Below are 14,774 nucleotides of genomic sequence, written 5' to 3' on the forward strand. Positions count from 1 at the left end.
TTCCTTTCCCTTCCCTTCCCTTCCCTTCCCTTCCCTTCCTTTCCCTCCCCTTCCCTCCCCTTCCCTTCCCTTTCCTTCCCTTCCCCTCCCCCTTTCCTTTCCCCTTCCCCTCTTTCCTCTTGCTGAGGGGAAAGGGGCAACAACAGGAGAGAGCAGTTGTGTGTCTTAAGAGAAATAAGGGTCTATGCTGAGATTTCCTCATATACCAGGAGGGGTTTGGTATTTCATACTGTTTACCTCCTCTTGCTCACTTTCATATGTTGTGCTTAAATGACAGAGACAAAGCTGTTCCCTTCAAGCCACGAGCCAGCCCGCCCACCTGGGTGCGAGCACCGGAGCCAGGTGACTGAAGGGAACACGCTTTGCACCTCCACTGCAATATCCACAAGGTGACACCACGCGATGCTGGTGCTGCTGCTCTGCAATCTCCTCTCCAGTCTGCTGTGTCAAATACCAAAGCAGTCACCAGTTCACTCATTGTTCACCTTTGTCAGTGTTAAATGACGTCAAATGTGTTCAAAACGTTTTTGATAGAATTTTTAATGCTTACCATTTTCAGTGGGCTTAACTCTTACCATCTGCGGTGGGAGACAAACCTGCTGAAAACGGTAAGCACTGAGCCCGTGGTGATTTCTGTAATTTCAAGACATGTATCCTGTTGGAGCTATGAAGATCCTTGTTCCATACGCTTTGGTGAGAACATTTTAGAACACCGCCGTGTGTTTAAGTGCAGCAGTATTGCTGTCTGCTTGGTCTTAGATTCCTGTGTTTCTGAGCTGTGTTAAAGGTGGCTGACGTTTTGTCTTGATGCTCTGCGTATCCTCCGTGCAAATGCTGTGTGACAGAGATGGATACAGACATGTAAGCATAAAGAACAAACTTCAGCTGACGAGGCAAACGTGAATGTCTTTATGAGCACCTAAGAATGACCTGTCTTAAAATGAAAGTTTTCGCAACCCTAGAGGTTGATAGCTGTTGGGCAAACTTGCTCTTTTGTGTAGGCTATGTCATCTAAGAAAGCAGCGTGTCATATAACTGTGTGGTTTTATGGAGGATAATTCTAAGACAAATACATTTGGTTTCACAATTGTACTGCTGTTAACTTGTTGAATTGGGTCATCCAGGACTACAATCTCAGTAGAGTAAGTTTCTCTTTTGACTAAGAATCCTAAATGAGGAGCTTCCTGCTGCTTCTAGCTCAAGAGTCCTTCATCATTTTACCTTCCTGATGTAATTTTGGGAATCAGCTATTTTCATAGCTTCCCTTTTATTTAGTTTTATATGGTGCCTGTTGCTGAGATCAAGATTTTAACTTAATTTTCTAATTTTTGTTCAGCTCTTTTAATCTCCCAAGAAGCTATTCCATACCAGATTTCACATTTTGGCTGATAGATTTTGGTGATCTTAAAGAGGAAAACGTGCAGGGAGCCAGTTCCTTAAAGCTTTTGAATAATTTGAAATAGAAATGGTTTGGAACAGCTGATACATTTAACTCCAAACATTAGCCACTAAGAATGCTTAGTAGCTACTTTGATCAAGCTCTTTTTCCTGACAAAACTCCCTTTGAAATGAATAGGACAGAGGTTTCTTTCACTTCAATAGGAGTTCTCAGACCTAGGGAGAAAGAAGGACTTCATAACCTTTAAAAAGACTCCCCTAGTCCATTCATATATCTCCTGGAAAGCTCAGCACTTTTCCTTGTGCTGAAGTTACTAAGCCAGCCTTCTGGCTGCTTTTAGGTTCCCTTCCAGTGAAGCTTTGCTTAAACATGAGATCAAAATACTCTATAATGAGGCTGCTGCTGCTGCTGCTACCAAGACAGGAATCCCAAATGTACAATAGCTGCATGAGTGACTGGAAATACTTGTTCACGGAATCATCGGCATCACTATCACAGTCATTTCTTCACATCCTCATGCAGTGAGTATCTGGAATGCTGCAGAACACAAAGATAATTTTCTGTACACTTCGAATCTTGGGGATTATTTTTGTGTATTTACAGTCAAGTCTTTAGCATCCTAATATTCTCGTTCTCTCACAGCTGTTTCTACAGGATGAACGACACCATGCCTTGGCCATTAACCACTGCTGAACTGTGTTTCTATGCAGTCCACAAGCTTCTTTATAAATTTCTGGTACTTATAAGGAAACAACATATAAAACAAATAACCATTACAAGCTCATGACATCACATTTCAATAACACACACTGAGAATTCTTGACATCATCATAATCTTGACATCAAAAATTATGCTTTGGCTTGATGTAAGACTCATGATGTGAGATGTATATTCCAGCAATGAAAAGCAGCAGGAAACACTTGCAAAAAGACCACCAGATAGTACAGGCAGCTTCAGGCAGCCACACTGTGAGCAAGCATTCCTGGTGCTAAATGTCATGCAGGTGTCTCTACTGAATTGTCACAATTCAAATACTGAATTTTGAAACGTTTATTTTTTTTTTCCCATTAAAAGCAAGTTAGCCAGAGGTCGGGTACTGCTCACAATACTTTTTACAGCTTAAGTTATTCAGAAGACCTGTAATATTTTACAGGACGAGGAGATCTAAGGACGTACAGAAAAGATGTACGGTTCTGGCTTAAAGCTAAGCTACATGAAGTATTAATGTAAGTTGAAACTTTAGTTCTGTGCATGTTGAGCTATACGCAATGGCTTTTTGCACTACATAAAAAAAAAAAAAACAACCCAGCATACTGCAGGGCAAAATTCTAAAAGAATTGCATTTTTTGTGGAAATAAAATAATGGGATGAGTTTAGAACTAAGAGCCACCTTAAGGGTAAATGCGTTGCATTTCTGTTCTTTTGTTGTTGTTGTTGTTTAAGCAGTGGAAAAGAACAAAACATGCAGAAAAAGGAAAGTCCTTGTCTTTTAACTTCTTGAAGAAGTATTTCAGGAGGAACTGCCTGTTCCACACTGCTAATCTAACCTTTTAAAACATGTTACCTGTACAGCAGGGCTGTAAGAGGACCCATATAATAGCATCTATACAGAAAATTCATGAACCGTGCGCTGAAAATGCATTTCATTTACTTAAAGTGGAATTCATCCCCCCTTTACAGTTTGTCAACTATGTAAAGGGAAATTCATATTTGGGTGCAATTTTAAATACCCGTGTTAACTTGTGAAGCTGGGTCCTGGCAGGTGAGATCGAATTCAGTTCATCCTCTACTTTAAACACCCAGTTTAGCAGCTGATAATTAAGACAATTTCAGACAGTTGCCTGGTGTGGGAACAGCCACAGAATTTTCATCGTTTAATTAGATCAGTCATCAAAATGCTAACCCAGCTTCCAAGCTTCCGACAGCTACCGTGCTCTCTTTGCTACCACCTTTGTCTAGACAGAACAGTTAACACCACTATCCTTATTACAGCTTTCAGTTTCTCAGACACAGTTGCTGGGCTCTGATTGTTCTAGAGAAGATGCACAAGAAGTGCTTTTTCCAGCTCAGGAAGAGCCTGTGGATTCATTTCGCTTACAATCTCCCAATTGTTGCTGCACAGTAAGACTGAGAAACTAAAGCTGTTGCAGAAGTGCATTGCAATTACTCTTTGGAAAATGGCAACCATCTGCTTGTACCAACCACTTGTGAATCACTTGGTGATAGAAAACCAACTTTGAGTGTTAGACGTTCGGCCACTTCCTATAACTACTAAGCTAAAAACTATCCAAATTTTCAGCATTCGTGTAAAGAAGAACATTGCTGAAAGCATCTCACACACAGTTTGGGTTACTACAAGCAAGACTGCTTCTTGGCTCTGAACTGCTTTATGATGTGCTTCTGTGTAAAAGGGTGTGAGTTCTAATGCAAGTCAAGAATTGTCTATGAACACAAAAATATTTAAAGGAATTATAAGTAAGACTTACTGGACTGGGATGCACTATCACAGTTCTCTTCTCTGTTCCTTTTCTCATAATTTTAAAATTTCATTTGCTCACATTAGCACTATATAACTGAGCATTGACCTGATGCTGTCATAGAAGTATCTAACGTAATTTTCAGATTTCTTTCCCAAGATAATTCTGATCTATGTGACATGAGCACGAAGTTATTATTGCTTTTTTTTTTCTCCTCTTGTGTGTTAGTGCATTTGTTTCATCTTCCTTCGCTCTCTCTAGCTGACAGAATTCATTATTCTTCATTTTGTAAATCATGTGTTCATCAAGAACAGCACACATTTATTATATAAAACTACACAGATAACAAATGCATAAGATAACTAAAAATCAACTGCAATTCAGAGACTAAACTTGTTTGGACAATCTTTTGTGTTGTCCTTAAAAAAAAAAAAAAAGAAAAAAAAGAAAAATGGAACAGAATGTTAGATACAATCAGCACTGTACTCCAAAGAGCGACGTGGTCAAAGCTTATCGGCCTAACAGCTCCAGTTTATTCCAGGGGCAGCAGATTGCACTGACAACATCTGTAAGAGCTCTAAGGTGGAAACAAGAAAAAGCAGCCAACCTGTGCTCAAGATGTCAATATATGTGATGTCAATATAATATGGAAGTGATGATATACAGGAAACGTGACAGGCTTTGCAGATAAAGCAATATATTGGGTAGGTGTGAGAAGCTCTGGGACACTAGAGGACTGCGGCTTTGCCTGCATGGGGACTTGGGCTTATTCTTTCCATGCTGAGGACACTCTTCTGAAAGTTGGATGCCTTGTTCCTGTTTAGCTTTGTATTGTTTGAAAGTGGGAGAAACCAAACAGGAGTAAGGCATTTTTACAGCAGAAGAGCATGAGTGAACACACTACTCCAGACCTACAGACAACACACAACGAGAAACTCCTTACTTTGCAGCATGTGGAACTTCAAGACTAAACCCACGTAGAGAGTAATACAGGAAATCCTCGAAGAAATAATTTTGAATGGGTATGCGTTTGTTTCTAAAGTGTTTGTAATATTAATTGAAGTGTATGGCTTTTACACCTTCTCCTTCTGCACAGCATGCACCTCTAACTGAAGCTGTGTGTAAATAAACTGGTGTGCAGCGGTGCCTTACAGATTTGTTGGCATTCAGAAGTGACAAAGGGAGCTGTGAATATGATCAGTGCAGTGCAGCACCACTACATGGACACAGCCAATCACCCAAGGGAGCTCTGAGGGCAGGGATCGGGAGCCAGGCTAATTTAATCACAGAACATCCCGTTTTGGAGGGGGGCCATGAGGACCAGTGAGTCCAACCTCCAGCCCCACAGAGCATCAGTCAAACCCTATGGCTGACAGAAGTGCCCCAGCTCTCCCTGAGCTCTGGCAGCTCGGGGCCGTGCCCGCTGCCCTGCGAGCTGTGCCATGACCACTGCTCTCTGGGGCACAGCCTTTCCCTGATATCCTTCCTGAACCTTCACTGTTAACTTTCGTGAACCTAACCGAATTTTTAGAAATGTGTTTTAATCCTAAAGTACGAGGAGAGTGTGGACTCAGGTTCGCTGCCAGTAGCGTTTCCAAAGGCAAATCCTGACAAGTGTCACCGGGCTGACCCTGAGGAACCACAGCGTAGCAGCATCTGATCATCACAGCTTTCTCATTTGTTAACTTAAAACCGAAACAAAACACCTTTAAAGGTAAAATCTGGCACCTGCAAAACTCCCTGGAGTTCTTCCCTGTGAAGCAGAGCTGCTGACGAGCACGGTGACTGACTGACTGACTGACTGACTGACTGACTGACTGACTGACTGGGCAAGCCGCCTTCCCGCCGCCTCAGCGCTACCCGCTCCTTCGCGCCGAGCCGAGAGCCCATACGGTGAAGAGCGGAGCCCCCGGCCCACCTGAAGCACGGACGAATTAAACCCTCGCTCACCCGCCCTCCATCCCTCCTCGACTCCCCTCAGCACCGCCTCCGGCTGCGCGCGCAGCGCAGCCACCTCCTCCTCCCTCCTCCCGCCTCCCTCCCTCCGTCCCGTCCACCCCCCCCCCGGGCTCTCGCGGTGGCTGCCGGGATCGCTGGCCGCTTTGGTTAATGTCCGCCATGTTTGCCATGGCGCAGGGAGCGGATCGAGCGAGCCCGGCGCGGATCTAGGGCTGCGGGGCGTGCGCTGTGAGCTACGGGCGGCCCCGCGGAGAGCTGTTCCGGGGCGGCGGGACCCTCCATGGTGGTGCGGGCCGGGTGCGGGAGCGGCTGGGAGGCGGCGGCGCGGCCGCACTGAGGGCCCCCCCGCCCGCCCGGCCCCGGGGTGTTATTGTGAGGGGGAGACAATGAGCAAACTCTCCTTCCGAGCCCGGGCGCTAGACGCCGCCAAACCGCTGCCCATCTACCGCGGCAAGGACATGCCCGACCTCAACGACTGCGTCTCCATCAACCGGGCTGTGCCGCAGATGCCCACGGGGATGGAGAAAGAGGAGGAATCGGTAAGGGAGCCGCGCAGGGGGGGCACCATTGTTTATCAGACACCCCCCTCCCCTCACGGGAAATAGGCCATCGGCATTCACCAAGCGCACTACGCACGCTCCCCACCGCGGCGCTGCACGGTTTTGACGGGGCCCTGCGCAAAGAGCGCAGCGTAAACTGCTGTCCGACGCCGTAAGCGGGCCCTGCTCCGCCATCTTCTTTGCGTCCCGACTCGCGAGTGTTTTGATTAGCGGGGGGGAGGCCTTTACGCTAGCGTAAGAAGGAGGAAGGCGCAAGGCGCGTCTCTGAATGAGCGAGCGGGCGCAGCCGGCGTAGCGTGCCTCAGCCGCTTCCCTCGGGCGCGGGTTGCGGGTCGGGCGGCGCGTGTGACAGGCGGCGGCGGGCTCGTCAGCGCGAGGGGTTTGCAAGCCAAGCGTCACGCTCGTAGCGTTGCGCGGCCGCTCGCGTCCCGTTCCGTCGGGCAAAGAGAAGTTTCAGTTGGCGCTGTTGGGGTTTTGGTGACGGGCGGCGGGACAGCGCCGCTGGAAGCCCGCGCCGGGCCCCGAGGAGCGCGGTGCCCGCCGTGCGGCAGCTGTCCCGCAGCTGGGCTCCACGCCTCGCTGCCGGGACCCTGAGGCGCCGGCCGCCCTCGGGCGCGCTTAGCGCTGTGTGGAGGCGCGGTGCCCGGGGCGGAGCGCGGTGCTGGCGGTCCGGGGAGCGCTCCTCGCAGCCCGGCTTTCGCCTTCGGTGTCTGTCAAACGCGGCTCGTTTAAAACGACCGCGTTGTTTTGATTAAACCCTGCTTGGAATCAGCTTGCTTGCACTTCAGCTGACGGGCTGCTTGTGGGCTGCCTCAGCGGTGGTGAAGTTTGGGTTGGTGCTCCCGTATAAATTCTAGCTTAGATTCATCCTTTGGTGCCGCCTCTTTTCTGTAAGAAAACTTGCGCTAAATTCCGTGAGGCTTTAAGAACGGGGGTTTATTTCGGCCCTGAAGCGTGGCTGCGTGGGATGCGCTCTGCGGGAGTCTGGATGTGAAGTGGTCAGAGAAGTGGCAGATCCGTGCGGTTGCGAGGTCGTTAGCTGGGCAAGGCGTTCTGCTGGGCCAGTGATGGAGAGCTGGGGTTACTGCTGTGCACTGACAGCTCCCTTCGTGGGATGGGTGTCCACCCAGCGCCGCGCAAACGGTTTTCAGTGTGGATTTCTGTGATAGCGGCACGCAGGGTTTTTCTGGGGATAGGTGGCTGTAGTTAAAACGTTTGAGAAATTCACTTCATGCAATGTAGCAAAAATTGCTACTAAATTGCTGCTATTCACAGGGACTTTTGGGGGGAAGGAGGTGCTCGCACGTTCATTTCTGACACCTCCATTACTCCGGTGTCTCGGGGTCTTTTTATTTTTTTATTTTTTTTAGCTCAGCCCTCTGCCAGGAGTGCACCTGCAAGAAGTGCTGGGCCAACTGGTGTTCGCTCACACACACAGAGCTCAGTGATCCCAGAGCCGAGGGCTGGCTTCCAGTGCTGATTTAACTGACAGTAACTATGTATTTACGAACCTTCACAACATAAAACTGCTCGATGTGTCTGTTCCTTACAGCCTCGTTTCTCTAGTAGAGGTGTATTGTTTGCTTTGTTCATGATTGAGATTTTTGCATCAAAAACGCGCTCTGGTTCGCATGTCATTTAATTTTTTTGGTGTGATTTCATTGTTATTATCTGTAAAGTAGTACTGTTATTTGGTACGTCAGCTTAAAGGTGGCGGTGATTCATTGTTATCACTCATTTCTAATCCCACTTCTGGAGTTATTTGGATAACGAGTTAAAAAGACACAGAGTCGCTGTAGTTGCAGGCAGGGTGTTGGTACACACTGCTGGTCATCGCACGTGGAGTGTGGGTGTGAGCATCTTTATTTGACTCTTACTTCGACCTCGTCTTGATGAAAATTCTGGAATTATTTCCACGTAAGTATCTTAAAGATTTATAGGCACTTGAAGCGTTTACAAATCAGCAGCTCTTCTCGCTCACGCGGACGTTCCAGCTGTGAAGGGCTTAGGCTTCTGGAATGCAGTATGTTTATGTTAGCGAGTGTTTACCATTTATCCTGAATTAAACCTGAGTAGGAAAGCGTGTGGGTTTTCTAATCTCATTGAAGAGGGAGCTTATAATTACACAAAAGTAGGAAGCTGTCATTTTCTGTGTTTCGGAAACCGAGTGTGAGCATTTCGTGCTGTTTTTGTGCTGATGAGTAAGAACTGTATATCACGAATCCTTCTAACCAGAAGGGGGAAAAGTTGCAGAATAGAGAAGTCATTGTATTGCTTATTGTGTAGCTATCTGTTTTGTGATTGAATAGGTGTTGACAAAGAGCACTCTAACATCTTCTGGCGGAAGAATTGTTCTTAATGAGACACAGATTCAGCCCGAGGTCTTTGAGAAGTGAATTTAACTCTACTGGAGGTGTTTGGAAGTGGTGGCAGTTGATAGGAGTAATAATGGTGGTAATTTATAGTAACTAGATTGCCTGGTCACAGGTACCTGAACACTCACCTCAAAATTCTGGTTTGAACGTTGTTTATGTATAGCTGAGTTTGATGCTACATGACAAAGCTGAGCTTGTTTGGGGCAAGGTAAGGATGTGGCTTCAGGTTATTAAAATGCTGACAGTGTGGATGAGAAGTGAATTTCATGCTCAGTCCCTGTGTGATCACCTCAGGATGGTCTTTTTCTGATCATATGCTTAATGTTCAATTTTGAGTATTTTTAAAGGCTGGGAATAGTTAATTTGAATAACTTTTTTTTTCCTCGCTTTCTCTTCTGTTCATATTCTTTCCATCCCTTCATTAACTCAGTTCCTGTTGTAGCTCTGAAAACTTGGGTTCATCACCTGGCTTGCAAGGCATCCAGGAGCTAGTGGTGCTGCTGAAGCAGCGCGCTCCATCTCCTCTGAGGGCACGAAGCATTCATTTTACTCAGGTCACGCTTTCTTGTTTGGCTACTTCTGCTGATATAGAGTAACACAGTGAACATTTTTGCTGATACAATGAATGGAAAGAGTTCAATCAGAAGCACATGAAAATACATTCACGTAGGCCAGAAGGGATCGTTAATTTTATGGCAGTGCTTGCTTTTTAAAACAGGAAGAAAGAAAGTTGTGCACCTATCCTGCATTTGCATTTTAGTTTGTGTATCCTTATGCCTAAGGAGTTCTCCTGATGCCTGTTTAATAGATAAATTTATAGCCACTTAATAATATTTCCATGGAGGGGCTTCGTGCTGTGTATGTGAGCATGAACGCATTGATGTTAGTTGCAGAATTCAGGAACGCTCTGCTTTTGGCCTTCCTGTCTATTGTGGAAATCTTACTTATACGTTATAAAGATGGTGCCTTTTTTTGTATATTGCCTTTATAAGGAGGTGAATGGGGTTATTTATGGATTACAAGTAACCATCAGCATAAAAGCAAGTGGTTTTGTTTGGTGCCTGTTCTGTTCCTTGAAATCGTGCTGGTTGACCGTGCTGCCACTTGCTTTCTGCAACGAAATCAGAGAGTTTGGAGACGTGTGTAACAATTCCTCTGCTACTGCTTGTGTTTGCTGATGGTGCTCTAGGTACAATTTGACATGGTTATTGGGAAGCATGCTGCTTTTACAGCTGAGTTTGTATATGGAAGTGCTGCAGGTGGTTGCTTTCAGAGCATAAATAAATAGCTTTAGCTGTCACTTAGCAAATTTATACTGAATTATGTGTAGGTGCCTTAAACATTTAGCTTCAGTTTGTCAGAGGAAGGTCAGGTTCTGGTGCTAGCTGTGCTGTCAGGGTGCTTAGTTCTAGGAAGATGCTCCAAGAAAAGCAGCCAAGTATTGAGATGTCGATCAGAAATCATTACCTGGTGCTATCTGAGACACTCGGGCATTAAGGAACACTAGAAAACTAGGTGAATAAGTACATTCACAAACATTACATGAGAAAAGTAGTCAACTTAGGTTGAAATAACTAAGCATTTTTGTCTCCACAGTTAAACTTGTGAAACTGTGATGTCCTAACTGCATATTGTCTGTCTTCCCATCCCATGTGGAGGGATGGAGCTTTGCAGTCTGCTCTTCCATCTAAGTGCTCAGTCTTTGGTTCTGTTTTCAAGCTGCTGCAGCTGTTCCTTCTCCCAGATGAAGTGATGGGTAGCTATTTTTTTCATTCATTCCTTAGCTAGCATGCATGTATGCTGTGGAGCAGGTACCCTGTGTAGTTGCGTTGTGCTACTTAAAGATCAGAGAGTAGGAAATGTGCATCTCCTCAGTGAAGGATCAGGATGAACAAAAAAGGGACCTTTGGCCTTCCCACACAGGTATGCAGTTTCAGGAATGAGAACCTTCTTATTTAAAAGAAAATAATTGTTAATGACAGATCATATATATATATCTGTATTTTTTAAAACAGAGGAATTGGTGTAGCATCTTGATAAACTGTTCAGAAAGAGCATTCAACACCTCTTTTGTTCAGTTTATTGATTTGGGTAGGTTAGAAGATGATTACACTTCTCTAATGCTGAATTTAAAACAGCTGATTTTAATAGGTCATCAAGCAAATGCCATGAGATAACGAGATCTTTGCAGATACCATCATTCTGTGCCACTGTTGTGCGTGTCATTTTGGAATATTAGAGCAAGTGAGACCTGTGCATAAGTGTGTGGACAGAACCTGTTCAAACTTGAGATTTGTATGTGGGGTGTGCACTCATAACCTGTGGTCGGACCCTCAATGTTGCTAACGAGGGCTGTGTAAAATAAAGAAGGTGCCAGGACACCTCTGGCTAATAAAGCAGGAGGTAAACGAAGGAGAGCTTAAGTTTAAACCACACAAATATTCTGTAAAGCAAACAAAAAATCCTCACGAGAGTTCTCTAAAAGTCTAGGCACAGCAAAACCAGAAGATTGCACTTCCCCACAAAGCAAAGAGGGCCAGACTGCCTTGGGGAAGGCAGAAATGGGCTTTGTGTGGTTCACATCAGTGGCTGATTTCCTTTCGGGCAGTGTTACTCCCAGCAGAAGTTTACTTCTCAGTTTGAGTTCAGCACCTTTATGTGTTTGCTTATTTACCTATTTACTTGTGTATATTTGGGGCTGATGGGATTACTGGTGTTTGGGGGTAGGTAGCATAATGCTGTGTTCTAATCCTTACAGATTTTCTTGTTGTAAGTTCTGTTCTCTTTTTAAGGCTTTCCTGCCTTGAGGTCTTTATATTTTTCTCCCCCCACTGAAGCCCATTGAATCAAACAGGGCCGTTCCTTGCGAGTGCACTTTCCAGCTCAGTTTCCCAGCCATTATTTCAGCTGTCATCTTCTGTCCCTGCCTCCCGTGCTTTTACCTGCAAAATACTTCTGTGGCTAACAGAACCTTCCTTTCAGTCTGCGACTTCTACTTTTTAATGAACTATTTGGTAATGGCATTCAGCCTTAGCGCTCTGTAGGTTGGGTTTTGTTACCTGTGGTTGGGAATGAAAACCCCTGCTGATGGGCTTGGAGCCCATCTGAGCAGTTAGTTCCCTGGTGACCTGTTGAACTCAGCTTTTCGTTTGCTCTGGCTGTAATTATGCGGCTGAGGGTAAACAATACAAAGATTTGCCCTTAAAACTCATGAGCAGTTTATTAGGGCTTATCACATTAACACCTATCAGCTAACCTGTGGCACCTGCTTCGAAGTATAAGCTTAGTCTGTGACAAATGTCAAGTAATTTATCTTGCCGTGTGCTTTCAAGATACAGCTGAGCCTGTCTAACTGCAGTCTGCAGCCAGTAGGGACAAAGCATCTCCCTGCTGCCTGGAGCTTGTTTCTCCTGCTTCCTCGGGCTTCTCTGAGAGCTGAGCCCCATCACATTGCCTAGCTGCCAAAAACAAGCCGTGTGTGCTCTTAGGGGAAGTGGTGGGAGCAGGTGGGGTAGCAGGCTTGGGAGCAGAGGAGCACGAGACTGCTTTCAGTGTCATCCTGAGGCTAAATGGGTTCAGCCCTATCTTAACACCGCGCTCTTAATTGAGGTAAAGTTGCATTTTTGCTGCAGGCTACAGTCCTGTGCCCGGGGTCACTTAACACCAGTCCTCAAAATGTGCCTGAACTCGTTTGGGTGTCAGGCTGGGAGCAGTGGGATTCGGGGAGCTGTTCACACTGCGGGTTTACCCAGGGCTTTCCCTTGCAGGTAGAGCTCAGGGGGAGGCTTTGCAGTCTGAGGCTGTGCTCTGTGACTTCTCTAATGTAGGTTGGGGCAGTTTTTCCCCTTTCCTTCAGCTTAAGGGAAAGAAATGTTTGGGGCAGCTTCAGAGACGGTGTGATTTTGTGTTGCTCCTGCTTGGCGAAATTCGGCACTAGTCAGCCCCGTGCAATTTCCGTCTCAATTGACATTAGTCGAGATGTCTTGTTCGAACAATTTAAATCAACAAGCATTAAAACTGCTTGTATTAATCTTGTTTTTAATTTTTTTATTTTTACAAGAGATCATTTTGATGGCTCCTAAACATTCAGGAGGTTATTTGGAATTTCTTTTGCCAACGAAACTAATACACCGTGCCTTGTTTTTACTTCTTTGGGCAGTTCTGTAAGTCGGTGGATTTATCAGATTCTAACTGTTCACCTCTTCTAGAGATAATAACACGTTTAATGTTGACATAAACAAAATTACAGTTAAGCCTTAGGTGTCACGAAAGCTATTGTTCATGGAGATGAATTGCAGAACTGATACTTCTGTAACAAGTGGAGAAAATCAAAACTAAATTATTGCACATAAAGGGAGTGATAAATAGGAAAAAAAATGATTTCATGAAATTAAAAGTAATACCAGGTGAAATGATGATGATTCGTAATGTTGAATCATTCCAAGTCAGTGAAGTATTTTTAATTTCAATTCAATTTGCAGATTTGTTTGCTAACATATAATAGGCATCTTCTAGCTGTACTGAAGGCGTTACTTTAAAATAGTGTTCTTGTCTGTGGCAGAACTGCCCTGAACTCTGGGGAGCAGAAGGGACGAGTCTGCAGGAAACAAAATCTCAGCTCCTATTCCTCATAGTTCACGTTTGTGCAGTTCCAATCGTGATGGATACGTTTACACCATCAAAATGCCTTTGGTCTTTCATCACTTTAAATGCTCACGTCAGCAGTGCAGAGAGCTGGTGAGCTGACCCCGGAGCGGTATCCTGGGGACTAGCGGCATGGCGCGGGAGAACGCTGTCCCCAGCCCCCCCATAAATGTGAGTTCCTTCATCTAATGGACTTCTTTCTCTGGCACACTGCACACCTCACCAATCCAGCTTCTTCAGTAACGTTTTTCTTTGTAAGGTGTTCTCTCATATCTCTGTCATATGAAATCCCAAGAAGCGAGGGCTTGCGTGGCTTGCCTTGGGAGCCGGCCTCCCCTTTGTTAGATGTCAGCTGCCTGGCACTTTTCCTTATCAGTGAAGGATCGTTCTCTTTCTTTTATCTCATCGTGTCCCCCACAGCACAAAGTCAGCATATTTATAAATGTTTCCTGCCCCCTTTTCCCTGGTTGTTTTCTGTTGTTACGTTTCAATTTGTAACTTGGTAATCTCAACGTTCTGCCTCTTCTGTTGCTGAGGATCAGGCTTCTCATCTGCCCACCCAGCTTGAATTGCAGAACAAAGGCGATTTCTGCTTGGAAGCATCCTGCTGATGGCTCATCTGGAGTAGGAACTTTTTCCTGGGAGAAAAGCGACACAAGTTAGAAAACTAAACGTGGAGCTTGGTAAGAGAGAGAGCGAGCGAGCAACTAGTTCTTGAATGCAAAAATTAGATCTGAAACGTTCCAGGAAATTACATCTCTGAAGAAGAAAAAGTTGCTGGGCTCCTTTGGTACCCAGGCTCTTGGTAGCTTCACTGCTAGGGCACTGAGTTCTCTTTTGACACAAGGAACTATTTTATTATTTTTTTTAATGCGTGTCTTTCATGTAAGCAGCAATAAACATTCCTACCTCTTGATCTCCGACTGCTGTAATCGAGAACAAGTAGAGGAGAAAGTTTGTTGTGAGATCTCAGTCTTTTAAAGTACTGCTGCAGGATGATGACGTTAAAAACCAGAGGATAACGTGCATGTAGGTGGACAGCTCTGACGGTCTGCTTGTCTGACTTGGGCCATCAAGTTGCGCTTGTAGAAGCACACTTGCAAGAAAATAACAATAATTCCTTGGGTGCAATTTGCTTGCAATCTTTTCTGTTTAATGTTATACTTGGTATGTGCTGAATGATACAAACGTATCACAAGCTGCTAAGTGAATACATTTACTGAATGTTAAGCTATTTGTAACCGTTCTCTCATTAAGGGATGCAAAGGCACCTTAAGCAAAATGCTCCTCCCTTTTCTTTTTTTTTTCCTCCCTTTTCTTTTTTTTTTCCTCCCTTTTCTTTTTTTTTTCCTCCCTTTT

General features: G+C 45.1%; 1 protein-coding gene and 1 long non-coding RNA gene across 10 annotated transcripts in view; one reads left to right on the forward strand and one right to left on the reverse strand.

Moving 5' to 3' along the window:
- LOC110399404 overlaps positions 1-5,917 on the reverse strand; it is a 23,552-nt gene extending 17,635 nt beyond the window's left edge. For 4 of the 8 annotated variants that reach the window (XR_002439167.1, XR_002439166.1, XR_002439161.1 and 1 more), the window contains exon 1: positions 5,606-5,874. This is a non-coding gene — a long non-coding RNA (uncharacterized LOC110399404). Of the gene's footprint in view, positions 1-5,605 lie in introns of all 8 variants that reach the window. The other 4 variants (XR_002439168.1, XR_002439162.1, XR_002439164.1 and 1 more) reach the window with 3 other exon arrangements.
- Positions 6,188-14,774, forward strand: part of EPC2 (enhancer of polycomb homolog 2) — a 43,461-nt gene continuing 34,874 nt past the window's right edge. Inside the window, exon 1 of one of the 2 annotated variants that reach the window (XM_021398029.1) lies at positions 6,188-6,375. In XM_021398029.1, the coding sequence (XP_021253704.1) occupies positions 6,223-6,375 (153 nt within the window). In that variant the 5' untranslated portion in view covers positions 6,188-6,222. Of the gene's footprint in view, positions 6,376-7,112; positions 8,314-14,774 lie in introns of those variants that run through there. The other variant, XM_021398032.1, reaches the window with a different exon arrangement.

Source organism: Numida meleagris, chromosome 5 (assembly GCF_002078875.1).
Source record: "Numida meleagris isolate 19003 breed g44 Domestic line chromosome 5, NumMel1.0, whole genome shotgun sequence".
In the NCBI taxonomy this organism is placed as follows: domain Eukaryota; kingdom Metazoa; phylum Chordata; class Aves; order Galliformes; family Numididae; genus Numida; species Numida meleagris.